Below are 15543 nucleotides of genomic sequence, written 5' to 3'. Positions count from 1 at the left end.
ACAAAGAGCACTCAGGCAAAAACTCTCTCGGCATTAAGAACAAAAATAATTTCTTTTCTTTTGAAAGCAAAAAGAAGTTCTTTTCTTTTTTTCTTTTTTGAAAAGCACTTGCCTGTGAGCTCGTCATTTGTCTTTTGTTTCTTTTTTGGATCTTTTTCTTTTCCCAAAAACATCGAAAAAAGAAATCGAAGTCCCAAACGTTCTACAAAAGTGTTGCAGTTGTACGCGGAGTCCATCAGTGCGAAGTCCAGGGCCTTCACGGCCTGGGGCGTGAAGTGCCTGCAGCAGCAGCAGCAGCAGCAGCAGCAGCAGCAGGCGTCCTAGAGCATTTTCAAGTTGGTAGCGCGACGGAACATTCAAAAACAAACAAATCGACACGTTAAACAACATTACTTGCTGCTGTTTCTCAATTTTCTTCTTGATATTTGCTGCTGCTGCTGCTGCAGCTGCTGTTGCTGCTGCTGCTGTTGCTGCAGCTGCTGCAGCGGAAGCCGCTTTAAATGAAATACACTTATTTCATTTGACTCTGGTTGACTGAGCAGCTATGAAGTAATTTTTAAAAAAATAAAATTTGTAAAATAAATAATTAAAATATTACTTATGGGTTAATTAATTATACAAGAACTAGTTGCTGCAGCACTTGCTGCAGCACCTGCTGTAGCACTCACCGCCTCTCTTTTATAATCCTAAGCATCAGCTCCACCCCTTGCTGCTTGCCCAGCAATTCCCTGTTGGACTCCCTGCAGCCAAACCACGAATTAGGGTTTAGGGTTTAGGGTTTAGGGAACGAAGGGTTTGGGGTTGAGCAAATGCTGCCTAAAATGTCCCCAAAATACTTCAAAAAGCTGCTGCATCTCAACGCTTCAGAACTTAGGGTTTAGGGCTTAGGGTTTAAAAACTAGGGTTTAGGGTTTAGGGTTTAGGGTTTAGGGTTTGTCTCACACTAGGAGCAAACTGCAGAGGGAGTCGAACAAGTTGAGGACGAGTTCTTCCTAGGCAAAGGAAACCGGGAAAGGCCAAAAGGAGCCAAGTGTGGAAAACGGGAAAAAAGGAGCAAACAAAAGGAAAAAAAGGGGAAAAAAGGAAATAAAAGGGAAATAAATGGGAAAAAAAGAATAAAAAAGAAAGAAAGAAACAAAAAAACAAAAAGAAGACCAAAAGTGGGGAAAAAACGGAGAAAAAGCGCGAAAAATGGCCGAAACAGCTGCACCCCCGCCAATAACAACAACCCCACCCTTTCGAACCTCTTGCGAACTCTCCGGGTCTTTCTTCCGGTAAGGCGCGATGGCCCGCAGCAACTTGTCAACTCCATCTGCCCCATTTCTGCCTCCTATTTGGGCCTTTTCGGGGGCCCCCAAGTGCTGCAGCAGCAGCGTGAGCACTTCTGCTGCATGCAGCCGGGCCCCGTCTACAACAAACCCGTTCGCAGCAGCCGGGGGGCCCCCGGGGGCCCCCGGGGGGCCCCCTGCTGCTGCTGCTGCCCCGGGGGCCCCCGGGGCCCCCGGGGGGCCCCGGATCCGGCGAAATAGAAACGCCGGAAGCTTCTGAGACTGAGTTAGTGTTAAAGATAAAGAAGGATTTAATTCAATTAAGTTTTCTATTACAGTTAGGCAGCTGCTGATGCCCAGCGCGTCGTCTTCTCCTCCATCTGAGGCAAAAAGAATGCCATTATATCATCCATTTTTGCATTTATTTGCTGTTTAGTATTTATTCGCTTATTCATTTATTTACTTATTTATTTATTTATTTAGTCATTTATTTATTTGTTTGTTTACGTATTTATTTATTTATTTATTTTGCAGTTTTGGGGGTTCTTTGGAAGGGTGTACCGGCTGCTCCTGGCGTTTTTTGAATGTTTGTTCAGCGCATTTATTGATTGGAGTTTCATTATTTATAATTTAATTTATAATTTAATTTATAATTTAATTTACAATTTGATTTATTTCTTTTGAATTTAATTCTTTGAATTTCCTTTTTGGCGCGCTTACCTTCTTTGAGGCGGCACAAAAGATCCACCACCATTTCGGGCAAGTGGCTTCCCATCTGCACAAAGCAGAAAAAAAGGAAATTCGAAAATTTTTTTTTGCAAATTAAAATAAAATCAAAAAAAAATAAAAGCGAAAGATTGGCGCAGAAAAGAGTCTTTTTGGTTTGAAAGAAGCAGAAACAGAATTCTTGAAAATCTGTTTCTGAATTTCTGAATTTCCGCGGCGTTTTGCGCTTTCCGCGCCTCCGAGCGCAGCAAACGAAAGCGGACTTTAAAGAGTTTTAATAACAATAAAATGGCATTTAAATGGCATTTAAATGGCATTTAAATGGCATTTGTTGCGGGAAATCTCGCCCGTGGACCCACCAACTGGCCCACCACCCCCTCGGGGTCCGGCGCCTCCATGACGGTGTCGGCCTCGGTGAGTTCCGTGAGCACTTCGGCTGTATCGACAGCTAAGTCTGTGTTTGCATGCGACAAAAGAGAAACTAATAAATCAAAAACTCCATTTTCAAACATTTGCGGAAATAAACTCGGAGAAGCCGCCACCTGCGACCATCGCTTCAGCTCCTCGTCCAAGTCCACCTCCGACTTTATCCACCTACGCGCAAACCTCCAAACCCTAAACCCTAAACCCTAAACCCTAAACTCTGGGTTCATAGATGTGCTAGCAAGCTCAGCTAAATCCAAAACTCAAAGCCTTGGGCCCTAAACTCTATGCTCACTAATATGCTCCCTAGTACCCAGCTCTTATTAAACCCCAAACCCTAAACCCTAAACCCTAAACCCTAAGCCCTCGAGACCTGAGTCTCTAAGAACTGGAATTCTTCTTTTGCAAATTCTACTTGAATACACTCAAGGGTTTACTGGCGAACAAAAAGACAAACAAACTAATCCGTTAAAAGCTGAAGAGCTCATCGACTGCGTAGCTAGCTGTAGCTAGCTGTAGCTAGCTGTAGCTAGCTGTAGCTAGCTGCCTGCTCGGCTAGCTAGCTAGTAGCTGACTAGCTAGCTAGGTGCAGCGGGACTGATTAAGCAGCTAACTAGATACCTAATCCATCCAGCTAGCTAGCTAGCTAGCTAGCTAGCCAGCTAGCAAGCTGGATGCACTTGGCAGCAAGCTAGCCAGCTAGCTAGCTAACTAGCTAACTAGCTAGCTAGCTGAGGGGTTGGCCAGCTAGCGAGGATCTGATTCAAAAAGCTATCTGCCAAGCAACTATCGAGCTGGCCAATCGACGCAGCTACTTAGCTCGCTAGCTAGCTGAGCAGCTGGCTAGCTAGCTAAGTAGCTAGCTAGCTAGCTAAGGAACTGGCTAGCTAGCTAGATAGGTATCTAGCTAGCTAAATATCTAGCTAGCTAGCTAGCTAGCTAGCTAGCTAAATAACTAGGCAGTTGGCTAGATAAATAGGTGGCTAGCTAGCTAAATAGCTAGCCAGCTAAAAAGCTAGCTAGCTAGCTAGCTAGCTAGCTACCAATAGCTAGCCAGCTAGCTAGCTAAATAGCTAGCCAGGTAGCTAGCTAAATAGCTGCTTACTTTTCGGGATTGTTTGCGAATTTGATTCTATCGTGTTGATTTTTTTTAATTCTCCTTTCGAGCTGAGCAGCGCAGCGCTTAATGGAGGCCTCTGTGATTTCCTCGACGTGCATCTGCAGCCAAAATAAAATAAAATTCGAATAGATTAAATTCAATAAACAAATTGAATTAAAAAAATAAAATATACGAAATAAAATAAACAAGAGCAGACACAGCATACGGGGAAATCAGATCGGGGAGCAGCGAGATATTTTTTCAGCTTCTCGTATCACATAATTCAAATTTTTTATTTTTCAACGTTTTTTCATTGCAGTCCTTCCAAAAAAGGAAAAAATATGTATTCAGATTCAAAGAAAAAGTAAAACGCATTCATTTAATTGCAAAAGTGTTTTATTTTCATTTATTTGCGCGTGCACAGTGTCTGTGGAAGGTGTATGTACACCTGAAGGTACGCCCGCAGTGTTACTCGTTCTCGTTTGCGGAGAGGCACCAATTCTGAAATATATAAATAAACAGACATTTATATTATTAAAATATCTCTTATTGTGAAATAAATAAAACAGTTTAAGGAAGAAAGACTCGCGGGGGCTCACGCCCCTCCTCTTTGCAAAATCAGACCTGTCATCTCCATCGGATAAATGTGGAAATGTACCTGCATTTATCATTTATGCATTCAATAATAATATTTTATTGAAAAGAACAAGTCCAAGTACAGTTTATTCTCTTTTAAATGCAGAAATGAGGGAAAGTCTGCAGCTCTCCTCCCGCGCCGTCTGCGCTGCTTGCAGCCAAGTTGGGGTGTACGTACACCTCACCTCATCAGCTTGCTCCAGGATCTTCTCAACGGCATTGGCGTCAATTTCATCTGGCAGATCTTCTAAAGACAGTTTTCCTGTGTTGCCCCCGAGGGCCCCCCCGGCTTCAGCAGCAGCAGCTGCTGCTGCACCTCCTGCTGCTGCTGCTGCTGCTGCTGCTGCTGTGTCCCCCAAATGCCGCTTTGCTGCAGGGCCTGCCTCCGCCCCCGGCCGCTTCGGCGGCTCCGGGGCTAGAGTGTAGGGTTTGATGATTTCCTCGAGTTCCATTTTAGCGGCTAAGTCCTGTTCTCTAGGCCATTTGGAAAAGGGTTTAGGGTTTATGGTTTAGGGTTTAGGGTTTCGGGTCTGGGAGCGAGAGGAAGCGGAGAAAGCGGCTCGCGGGCTGCCACGGGAGGCAGCGGGAGAAGCTGCGAGACTTTGAAGTGAAAATAAATTCAAAAAATAAATTTTAGAATTTAAATAAAGAGATTAGAGTTTAAAGAGTTGCTGCTGCTCCGCATGCAGCAGCAGCGAGATCAGACCAGCCTAGCAGCTGCAGCAGCAGCAAAGAAAAGAAGCAGCTCCGGGGGCACTCGAGATGGGAAAAAAAGAGAAATTAAATAAAAATGAATTTAAAACTGAATTTAACTTCTAACATTGTTGTATTCCACCTCTTGCTGCTGCATGCACTGCAGCAGCAGCACAGCAGCAGCACCAGCAGTGGAGCCCCGTGGCTGCACGGGTGGTAAGCAGCTGGAAAGCGAGCTGCTGCGCCTCAGACATTAATTAAAATGGGAAAAATAAAAAGTAAATAACTAAAAAAAGAAATAAAGTGAAGATCTATTCGGTTTATTCCCGTGTTTTCCTGCAGAAGTCCAACACCGGCGCAGCTGTCTGGCTGTCGCCGCCTGATGAGTCGTCACCCCCCTCGACTTCGGCATTTCCTCCTTCTTTTTTCGTCCTTCCACTTCTACAACATTATAAATTAGTCCCAAAAGTATATTTGCTTTATTTCATTTTCGGATTTCCGAGTTTTATCGCTTTCCTGGCCCTGGCGCTCACTGACTGCAGCAGCGGTCTCAGCAGATAGTTCGCAAACTGTGGCAGCTGCCGATCTCCGCCCAAAACCCGTCAGGTTTCTCTTAAAACTTCAATAAATAGAAAAAGAGAATAAAAGCTCTTTTCATAGAGGTATTATTATTGCGGTTACGGGTCAAATTCGCAGCAAATCGTCCCGCTTTCCCAATTCAAGTTTTCATGTTTCAGTGAAACCCGCAGCGCGGTGCGCGCCTTCCGAGCTGCTGTTTCTTCCCGTCTTCGCGACATATTCTCTTCAAAGTCTTTTCCCGTAACATCTGTTTCTTCTTTTCCTTCTTTAAACCGCCAAATGTCTGGCTTTTCCACCCTCCCGCGGCTGCGGGTCTACGAGGGCTTTCGCCAAGCCGTCGGCAACACCCCTCTTCTCAAGTTGAAAGCAGCTTCCAAAGAAGCCAACTGCTCCATTTGGGGCAAATGCGAATTTCTTAATCCTGGAGGTTCCGTCAAAGACAGGCCGGCAGTCAACATGCTGACGTTGGCGGAAGAACGAGGCAAGTTCGTGCAGCTTTGCTGCTGCTGCTGCTGCATTCCTTCCTTTATTTTGCGATATTAATTAAATTAAACCCATTTGGTTTTTAAATGGCCTTCTAATTGTTCTGATTGCATTTGTTTTGCTGTGCTTTCCTTTGCTACTTCTGCACGCTGTTGCTCTTGCTCCTGCAATTAATGCTTTTATTTCCCTTTTTGCATTTACTTATTATTCTTTTTGTTATTATAAATCCTATTATTATTATTATTAGTCTTTGTTGCACTCCTGCTGCTGTTTCTGACCCAAACAATTGACTTTGCTGCTGCTGTTTTGCTGCATCTTTTGCTGTGTTCTTTCAACTGCTGCTGCAGCAGAAGGAAGCAGCAGAAGGAATCTTCTGATAATTTCCACCAATTCAGCTGCAGTTCTTCTAATTAGAATCATTTTTATTTTTTAATTTAGTTCAAATTAATTCATTAATTGACTCATTAGGGAGTTAGTTTTTGCCGCTTTGCACCTCGACTGAAGAGGTCAAATGCGTGCATATATTTGCATCCATTATTACATCCTTGTGTTTCCTTGCATTTGTTCTGTTTATTTTCTTTATCTAATTTAATTTATTTTTTTTCATTTCTTTTTACGCTTTTATCCTCTCCGTTTGCTGCTGCACAAAAGCTGAACAGATCTGTTGCTGCGCCAATCGCATTATTTGCTTTTATTTGTTTTTCTGCTTCCACATATTCAGATCAATTAATATTTGCGTCTATTTTTCATTTCTAATTTATTTATTCATTTTTTAAAATAAATATCCTGTTGTTTGGGTTTTGTTCTCATTTGAAGTCCCCAATGTGCCTTCCTGCATTTCTCATCCATTTGCCTCACTGACACGAAAATTTTTGCATTTCCTCTCAATTGACTGCATGAACTGGGAGTTTATCTTATTTATTTCGTTCATATTACCATTTTATTTATTTCATTTATTTCGTTTGTTTTATTTTTCATTATTTGTCAATTTAGGAGCCATTTCTCCCGGCGGGTGGATAGTCGAGGCCTCTGCTGGAAACACCGCCATTGCTCTCACGCTCGCAGCGAAGGAGAAGAACTACAGAGTCATTTGTGTAATGCCGGACACCCAAACGGAGGAAAAGAAAGTAAATAACACTTCGAAACTAATTATTCGTTTTTATTTCGAATTGAATCCGCTTTTTCGCAGCTTTCCTCGCCAACTACGCGCATCTTCTGCTTTCTTTTCCCTTGCAGCCGCCCGAAAGAGCTCCTTTTGTCGTTTAAAATGCGTTCAAAGTATTTTATTTCTTTATTTAAATGCTTTTTGTTTTTATTTTTCCCAATTTGCCGATTATTTGGTTCATTGTTGAAGTTTGCTGCCTGCAGCGGCTGCTGCGGACGCTGGGCGCAGTCGTTGTGCCTGTTCCTTTTCAAGAAGTTTCCCACATTAATCACTACAACAAAATTGCCAAAAGATTGGCAGAGAATATAAATGGACATTTTATTGGCCAGTTTGATAATACGGTGAGAACAGCTTTTAATGTGCTTCTTTTGCTCCATTTTGCACTTCTTTGCATGCAAGTTTGCTTATGTTCACTTCTTTGTCCAGCTTTTTCTCCATTTTGTTTCGTTTATTCTTTTTGTTCCTTTCAGAAATTAGTTTCACGCATTTAATTTGTATTTATTTGTTTGTTTGTTTTTATTTGAATTTTCTCTTTCTTTGCCTTTATATTCGCTCATGCTTACTTTGCTGTTCATTTCCCTGTTCAGTTTCTGAGGAGGTCCTATGCATTTACTTTTATTTAATATCCATTTATGAATAAAATATATTTAAAGAAAATATATTTTTTATTTTAATTAGTAAAAAGCACTTTATGAAGAGCCAATGAAGACTTCGGAGCCGTTTATTTGGCTATGCTTTTCTGGAAGTGTTTCGGTTTCCTCTTTTTTGCAATTGCAATTTTGTTTCTTCAGTCCCTTGTTGGTTTATTCTTTTGCTTCATTTTATTTAATTCACTTTATTTCAATTTTTATTTTATTTTAATCGATTCTGTTTCCCAAGTGTCTCAGCCTTTTGGTGCCGCACGATGTTTGTTTCTTCTTCTCCGTGCCCCTACTGTCCGCATATTCCCCGCCAAACTGTTGAATAATTGAATTATTTAAAATAAAATAAAAAAATAAATAATAAAATAAATAAATAAATAAATAAATAAGAAAGTAAAAATAAAGGAAACGCAAACAGTTTCCGCTTTTTGTCTTCAGGCGAACCGCCTTGCCCACTTCAACACCACAGGACAAGAGATTTGGTGCGCAAGTGAAACTTTGCAAAATAAAATAAAATTCACTTCTTACTTCACAAACGAATTCTTTTCCATTTAAATGAAATATTATTTAATAGCAATTCATTATAGAATTATATTTTTGCTGCGTTGCTTTCCTTCTATTTCAAAAGTGCCATTTTCATGAATTTGTGCTCAATAGACTATGCCCCAAGAGCTCTTTTTGAATCTTTTTTCCACTTGTTGATTTCTTCTATGTTTTGTTTTCTATGTTTGGACAAAACGAGAGCTTATAAGAGGGTAAAAGCGCATGCAAAGAGGGGAAAAGTTCGGAAATGCAAGAAGTCCATGTTTGCGTTCAGGGAACAAACAAATGGAGATCTGGATGGTTTCATTTGCGCCGCGGGAACTGGAGGCACAGTAACAGGTGTATCTACACGTCTGCGTTTGAATCGGCACTTGCAGCTCGCGAGAGACCAAAAGGAGAACCATTTCATTTCAGAAGAAGCAGCAAACGACCGCAGCAGCAGCAGCAGCAGCAGCAGCAGCGGCCAAACACCCATCACTATGGAACAAATCCTCAAACATCTTAACTCCAACAGAAAAGAGAAACTGGCCCTCACTGATGTGCAAATGCAAACAGCAGCAGACCCCAGGGGCCCCCCCGCAGACGGCCCTCTCTATGGGGGCCCCTCAGGGGGCCCCCTTTCTGGGGGCCCCACGCGGGGGGGCCCCCCGGGGGGCCCCCTTACTCAGGGGGGCCCCTCTGAGGGTTTGAGGGAAAGGCTTAAAAGGGTTTTAGCTGATGGGGGCCCCGTGATTGGTTTGGCGGATGTTTCGGGGGCTGCTTTGTTTCGTTATTTCACCAAGGGAGAAATGCAAACAGAAGGAACTTCTATTGTCGAAAACATCGGTAAACCCTAAACCCTAAACCCTAAACCCTAGTGCAGGAGCCGCAAGGCTCGTGCCCAATCCAAAGTGTCCAGCAGAACTTCCATTTGCACTCAAAGACTGCTTTCGCCGGTCAAATATCTTTAAGATTGTTTTATTTTATTCCTTTTTTCGAATTAATATTCTAAAAAAGAACTTTTATTTCCTTTTAATGATTGTTCTCCGCGGTTTCTTGATCAGGCCAGCACCGAGTCACTGGAAACCTCGAGGGTTTCTACCCGGACTTCTCTTGCGAAATAAAAGATCAAGAGGTTTTGCATTGGACCCACAGATTGCTGCAAGAAGTAAGAATAAAGTATAATAATAATAATTATTATTATTATTAGTAGTATTATTATTATTATTATTATTACTATTATTATTATTATCATTATTATTATTATTATTATTATTATTATTATTATTAATTTGGGATTTTGTTGAATATACTTGAGGCTCTATTTGTTTCCAGTTCTTGAATGAAACTGGCGCGGGTAAGGAAAACCAAATTGAATTGATACTATTAATTAGAAACTTGCAATCAATTTTAATTTATAAAATTAAATGAAATAACTCCTCGCAGTGTTTTACTTAATTTTAATTTCAAAGAGTTTCTGTGGACTTGTGAAATTCCAAATTTCAATTCAAATTATTTTTTCTTGAATAGTCTTTCAAGGGAGTTGTTCGTTGTTCTGCGGAGTTCATCCCAACCGAGAAAGCTGCACAAATTAATTCAACAAATTCAATTTTTGATTTTGTTTGTTTATTTAGTTTAATGGATTCAATTAAATTGGTTGAACTTCAAGAATAGAGTTGAATTAGTCCAGCCACTTCGCAGTTTAGCCTACTGGCTGCATTCTATCGTTGAGTGGGGAATCCGCGGCCAATTTGCGGCCATTTTTCTTTATTTGAAGGCAATTTGTTTTCTAAATGATAAATTAATTATTTAATTCGTTTATTTATTCAATTCTTGGTTTGTTTCCCCGCAGGAAGGCCTCCCCCTGGGAATGACTTCCGGCGTGAACGTCGCGGGGGCGGTGCGGCTGGGCAAGGCGCTGGGGCCCCAGCACACCATAGTGACGATGCTGTGCGATTACGGTGAGACAAAAAGTTGATTTTTGGAATTTCTAATTAGCGAAATTTAATTATTTTTAGAGGAGTAGATGCGCAAAAATAAAACGAACTAGTATACCCATTTTTGCTGGTTTTTGTTTAAAATGAAAAGAGTTATTTCCATTTATGTATTTGTGTAATCATATAACACCCGCTCTCACTCAAGTCTGCAGCAGCTACATAGAAACGGGCGAATTGCCTTGTTATGTCCCGCAAAATAAATGGCTGAAGCTGACTCAGCAAATAAATTCTAAAAAGACAATTAAATAAAGCAAAAGAAACAAAATAAAATTAAAAGTCCATCAGTTCAATTTGAAGAGATGCAGTTGAAAGAGTTAAGTGTTTGCAAGTCTTAACAAGTACCCTGCGGTGTCAGTGAAGCTTTCGAAGAATAATAAATCAATTTAAAATACAAACAAAAACTTCAAAGTAAAATATGCAGAAATAAACAAAAGAAAACCTTGAACTTCAAACCCTCGGTCTTTTAGTGGCACTCAAAGTTTGCACAGATTGTTGGCCATTTAAAAGCTACAAAAGTTACAGAAGTTTTAATATTTGAAATAATTCATTTATTTTTAATCTTTTGATAAAAAATAAGTGAATTATTTAATTCCCCTTTTAATCTTTTTTTAAACTTCTTTGCTTCGCTTGCTGTTTCTCTTCAGGACATCTGTATGCACAGAAACAGTGGAACCCTCAATTCCTGCGATCTCTCTCGCTGCCAGAGCCAACTTGGATGCAAGAAAAAGTGAGTTCTAGGGTTTAGGGTTTAGGGTTTAGGGTTTAGGATTTAGGGTTTAGGGTTTGACGAAGTTGAGCTCGCGCTGTTCGCTTTTGTGCAGCAGCAACAACAGCAGCAGCAGCAGCAGCAGCAGTCGCAGCAGTAACACTGCAATATATTTTCAGTATCTGAAGAGTTCTAAAAATATGCAAGAAGGAACTTTTCGCATTTAGAATTTTTTGATTATTGAAGTAGAAACAAATATCTCCGTTTAAAAAGTGAAATAAAGTGGAAGCTGCAAATCGAAACTTGCAAATTCATCGAACTAGACCATTCAAACAAATGAACAAACAAAGAATCTACAAATGAGCGAAGAGCCAAACAAAGAGTTACATTATTGACTAAATAAATATTCAAATAATTCTTTAAATAATTTAATTTAAAAAGAAAATATTCAAATTGGTGTTTCTTGTTTTTGGTTTTCGCTCAGCCGCCGCCCGAAATTTTGGAGGCTGTCGAGGCCAGTTTCCTGCCAGTGGACGGCGGCGAGGAAGTTAAGAAGAAAATGAATCACTAAGTGCATTTAATTATTAAATTAAAAGACTTATTAAACAAATTCAAGAAAAAAGTTCGGCAAAAAGACAAACAAGTTCAACAAAAAGACTTCAAGTTTCCCCCCAGCTTCCGGCTGCTGCGAACAGCAAGCAAAGACAGAGGCGCTGACAGCATGGGCGTTGATATATGGCACAAATGCGTTTATTTTCACTTTTTTGTATTTATTTATGTGTTCTTTTATACATTTAATATTTTTACGTGAATATATGTCTAAAAAGGAGTGCAAATACGTGCAGAAGTAACCAGTGCGAGAAACGGAAAGCAGAAGTGCCTGTATCGCTCAGTGTGTGCAAATGCATGCAAAGAGATAATTTGTGAACTTTAAAAAGCGAAATAAATCCAAATAAATTATAAATGAACTTTTAATTTGTATTTGTGTGCACTGGGAAGGCACAGGCACTTGCACTCATTCATGAAGCCATTTCAGCAGCTCTGCTTTCCCGTATTTGAAATAAGGCAGCAGCCACACAGGTATAAACATGAAATAAATTAAATAAATGAATAAATAAATAAATAATAAATAAATAGTGAAGTGCGGGCTGGTGCATTTGTTAAGTGAAAGCTTTGTCTCATCCAGCCCAATTGAATTAGTTCAAAAGATTTGCAAAAGGTGGAAACTTGAATGCATGCGGGTTTCGTTTCGCGCGAGCATTCGGGACTTGAAATCTGTTGATTTGCCGTTTATATTGGCATGAAGAGGAAAAATAAATATTCTTTATGTCCATTTTATTAAATTAAATCAAAAAATGAACAAAAGACTTTCAAAGTCTTTAATTTCCGCGCAGTTTCCCTCATTTGGCAGTGGCCGGAACATGTTTGCACTGTACAGCTCGGCGGCTTGCACTTGCACAGCCTTGCTTTTGTTTATTAAAGGTAATAAATAAATAAATAAATAAATTATCTATTTATTTATTTTTATTTCTTCACTGGTTTTACTTCCCCAGGGCTGACTGGAGTCAGCGTTTCGTCGAAACACGGACTTGAACTTTATTTGAAATTCAAAATTCAAATTTGCAAATTTGCAAATTTGCAAATTTGCAAATTTTATTCTTAAAATCCCCTTTTGCTTCTTTAGCTGCTGCTCTACTTTGCTGCTAAATAGGCAAAGAATAAAAGGTTTTCAACTTACGAAAAATAATGTCTTTGCTGATTAAAAGATATTCCGAAGACCACTTTATTCAAACTAAAGGATGTGCCGAAAGCCATATTAATTTAATTCGAATTAAAGATATTCTAAAGACCATTTAATTCAAATTTAAACGTAATATTAAGGCCATGTTATTCAAATTGAAAGATATATTAAGGCCATTTAATTCAAATTAAAAGATACGTTAAGGCCATTTTATTCAAATTAAAAGATATACCAAAGGCCATTTAATTCAAATTAAAAAATATTTTTAAGGCCATTTAATTCATTTGAATTAGTTTTAATTGGATTTAGTGAAGAGTTTCGCGAGTTGAAGTGTATTTGCAAATTCACATTTCACCCGATTAAAAATTGGCAAAAAGCTGCACAGAATCTTTTAAAGTTAAGCAAAAGTGAAGGAAAAAAGTATTTTATTTTTATTTATTTTGTGAAAAGCTTAAAAAACGAATTATTTAAACTGGAAAAGTGGAGAGAAGATCCACGAGCAGCGGCAGACTGCCCTGTCGCCGGTCTTTAAGCGGGTTTAAACGAGAATTTGAATTCAATTTTATTTTCAATTTGAAATAAAATTTTAAATTATATTTAAAATTGAAATTAAAATTAAAAATCTATTTTCGTTCATTCATTTAAGAAGGCTGAGAGCGCGAGACGGAGGCCGTGCACCAGCCAGGACTGGTTCTGGGGTGATCTCTGTTGAATCTGCAACTCAAGTTTTTGTTTGAAATGTTTTTGGAGTGAAAACAATTTCAAATTTTGAAAACTTTATTTATTTCTTTTTGAATTATAAAGTTCAACTCAAGACGCGTTTGCATCTTCTGTAATTTGCAAATACGACTGCCATTCTTCTGCAGCGAGTGGAGCTGCCGGCTCATCCCGTTTTCCACACCAAATGGGAGTCAAAGCACGAATTAAGGCGCAAAAGGATTTAAATTTTTCCTCTTTATTATTTTCATTTAAATGTAAAAGTAAAAGAGTAAATCCGAATAAAAAGAGGGGCAAAATGAGTCATTGAACGAACTCTACGTAGTGGGAGCGTTTTGCATTTCTGTCTTCGCCACTTCTGTGCCGTACAAGAAGAATTATCCCGCAAAAAGAAACAATTACTTTGTTATTATTGCCGTTACAAAAGAGAAAAGAACTACTTTTCTGATTTCGAAATAAAACAATTAATTCCAATTTTGCAAGTTTCTCTCGGCTACCCTGCAGATACACCTCGAGCTCGCGAAGCTGATCCTCGTTGAACTGGCGCTTCCTCAGCTGGATCCTCCCACTTCCACTTGAAATCCCTTTGCGATTTCAAGTGTTTAACTTCTGCAACTACTTTTCATTTTATTCATTGTTTCCGGTTCAGTCGGAGATGGCGGCGTTTCCCGAGAGCAGCAGCGCTTTCCGTCCGCCCCGGTTTCAAGTGCAGCGGCTACTGGGCCAGGGCACCTTCGGGCGGGTCTATTTGGTGGTGGAAAAGTCCTCCGGCAGGCGCCTGGCTTTGAAAAGAACTCAAAAGTGGACTAAAATTGCTTCCAGAGAAGCAATTTGTCTCGAGGAATGCAGAGGATCGGGCGCGCTGGTGGCTGCGGACTCGGTCTTCTACAGCACCACCCCCGGGGGCTTCACCGTCCAGAACATCTTGATGGAACTCCTGGGCTCTTCTTTGCAGCTCTTTTTGACAAGACACCGCCAGGCGCGCCAAAGAACAGCGCCAGGCCCCCCTTCCCAGCAAGCTTTCCCACACACCTCCAGCAGCAGCAGCAGCAGCAGCAGCAGCAGCAGCAGCAGCGCGATTCCGAACATAAAGTCGATCGCCCGGCAGATAATTGAGGGAGTTGCGGCTCTTCATTCCCGCGGAATAATTCACCGGGATTTGAAGCCCGAGAATGTTTTGGTGAATTCGAAATTGCAATTTGTATTCTTTTTATTCTTTTTTCTTCGTTTTATGCTCAAATAATCCCTTTTCTTCTCATTTTTGTCTCAAATTTAACTTCAAATAATCAACTAATTCATTTAAATTCGTCTTAGGCGTTCAAAATTGCATTCCAATTCCTTTTGTTCGCATTTTTATCTTTAATTCAACTTCAAATAATCAATTGTTTCAATTCATGTTTTGCTGCACATATTGCATTTTCAATCTTTTCTTCGCCTTTTTTCTTCAATTCAAGTTCAAATAAACAATTAATTAAATCGAATTCAAATAACAAATTAAATAAATACATAAATAAATAAATAAGTAAATAATTCAAATAAATCGTTTAGAAATAAATAAAAGCAACTTAGCTTATTTCCACTTTTGCAGATCGACGAAAACGAAGACGGAGAACCTCTTGTGCGCATTTGCGATTTGGGTGAGAAAAAGAAATTAATTTAATTTATTTAATTAAATTAAATTAAATTAAATTTAATTTAATTTAATTTAATTTAATTTAATTTAATTTAATTCAATTTAATTTAATTTAAATTAATTTAATTTAGATGAATTCAATTTAATTTAATTCAGTTTAATTTAATTTAATCTAATTTGATTTGATTTGATTTGATTTGATTTGATTTAACTTAGCTTAATTTAATTTGATTTCATTTCATTTCTTTTCGTTTAATTTAAATCCACTTGAGTACATTTCATTTCATTTTTAATTTCAGTTCAATCTCATTTACTATAAATTTAATTTAAATTTGATTTAAATTCAACTTAAATTTAATTTAGCTTTGAATTGAATGGAATTTGAATTTAATTCATATTTAATTTTCAATTCGAATTGAATTTGGTATTTAAATCTGAGATTACATTCAAAATTAATTTCAAAATTAATTTCAATCAATTCAATCAACGCATGCATGCGCCAGTGGAATGATGC

The 15543-nt window shown here is 39.1% G+C and overlaps 3 protein-coding genes across 3 annotated transcripts; 1 reads left to right on the top strand and 2 right to left on the bottom strand.

Annotated features, from left to right (window-relative positions):
* Window positions 1-11: 11 nt before the first annotated feature.
* ETH_00015125 (nuclear associated protein, putative) lies at window positions 12-4604 on the bottom strand (the record flags this gene model as incomplete). Its single annotated transcript, XM_013373440.1, has 8 exons — window positions 12-279; window positions 669-740; window positions 943-992; window positions 1245-1648; window positions 1989-2043; window positions 2354-2588; window positions 3523-3635; window positions 4338-4604. 8 exons carry the CDS (start codon window positions 4602-4604, stop codon window positions 12-14), a joined length of 1464 nt encoding a protein of 487 aa, XP_013228894.1.
* Window positions 4605-7381: 2777 nt separating this feature from the next.
* ETH_00015120 (O-acetylserine (thiol) lyase, putative) lies at window positions 7382-11509 on the top strand (the record flags this gene model as incomplete). Its single annotated transcript, XM_013373439.1, has 6 exons — window positions 7382-7413; window positions 8531-9081; window positions 9300-9403; window positions 10088-10196; window positions 10877-10959; window positions 11423-11509. The coding sequence occupies 6 exons, from the start codon at window positions 7382-7384 to the stop codon at window positions 11507-11509; spliced, it is 966 nt and encodes a 321-aa protein (XP_013228893.1).
* Window positions 11510-14111: 2602 nt separating this feature from the next.
* ETH_00015115 (uncharacterized protein) lies at window positions 14112-14531 on the bottom strand (the record flags this gene model as incomplete). The annotated part of the gene is made up of 1 exon (XM_013373438.1): window positions 14112-14531. One exon carries the CDS (start codon window positions 14529-14531, stop codon window positions 14112-14114), a length of 420 nt encoding a protein of 139 aa, XP_013228892.1.
* Between the last annotated feature and the right edge of the window lie 1012 nt (window positions 14532-15543).

Source organism: Eimeria tenella, genomic scaffold (assembly GCF_000499545.2).
Source record: "Eimeria tenella Houghton genomic scaffold, Eth_scaff147, whole genome shotgun sequence".
NCBI lineage: Eukaryota > Apicomplexa > Conoidasida > Eucoccidiorida > Eimeriidae > Eimeria > Eimeria tenella.
The sequence above is the reverse complement of the archived record's forward strand: the minus strand, read 5'-3'. Positions and strand labels throughout refer to the sequence as shown.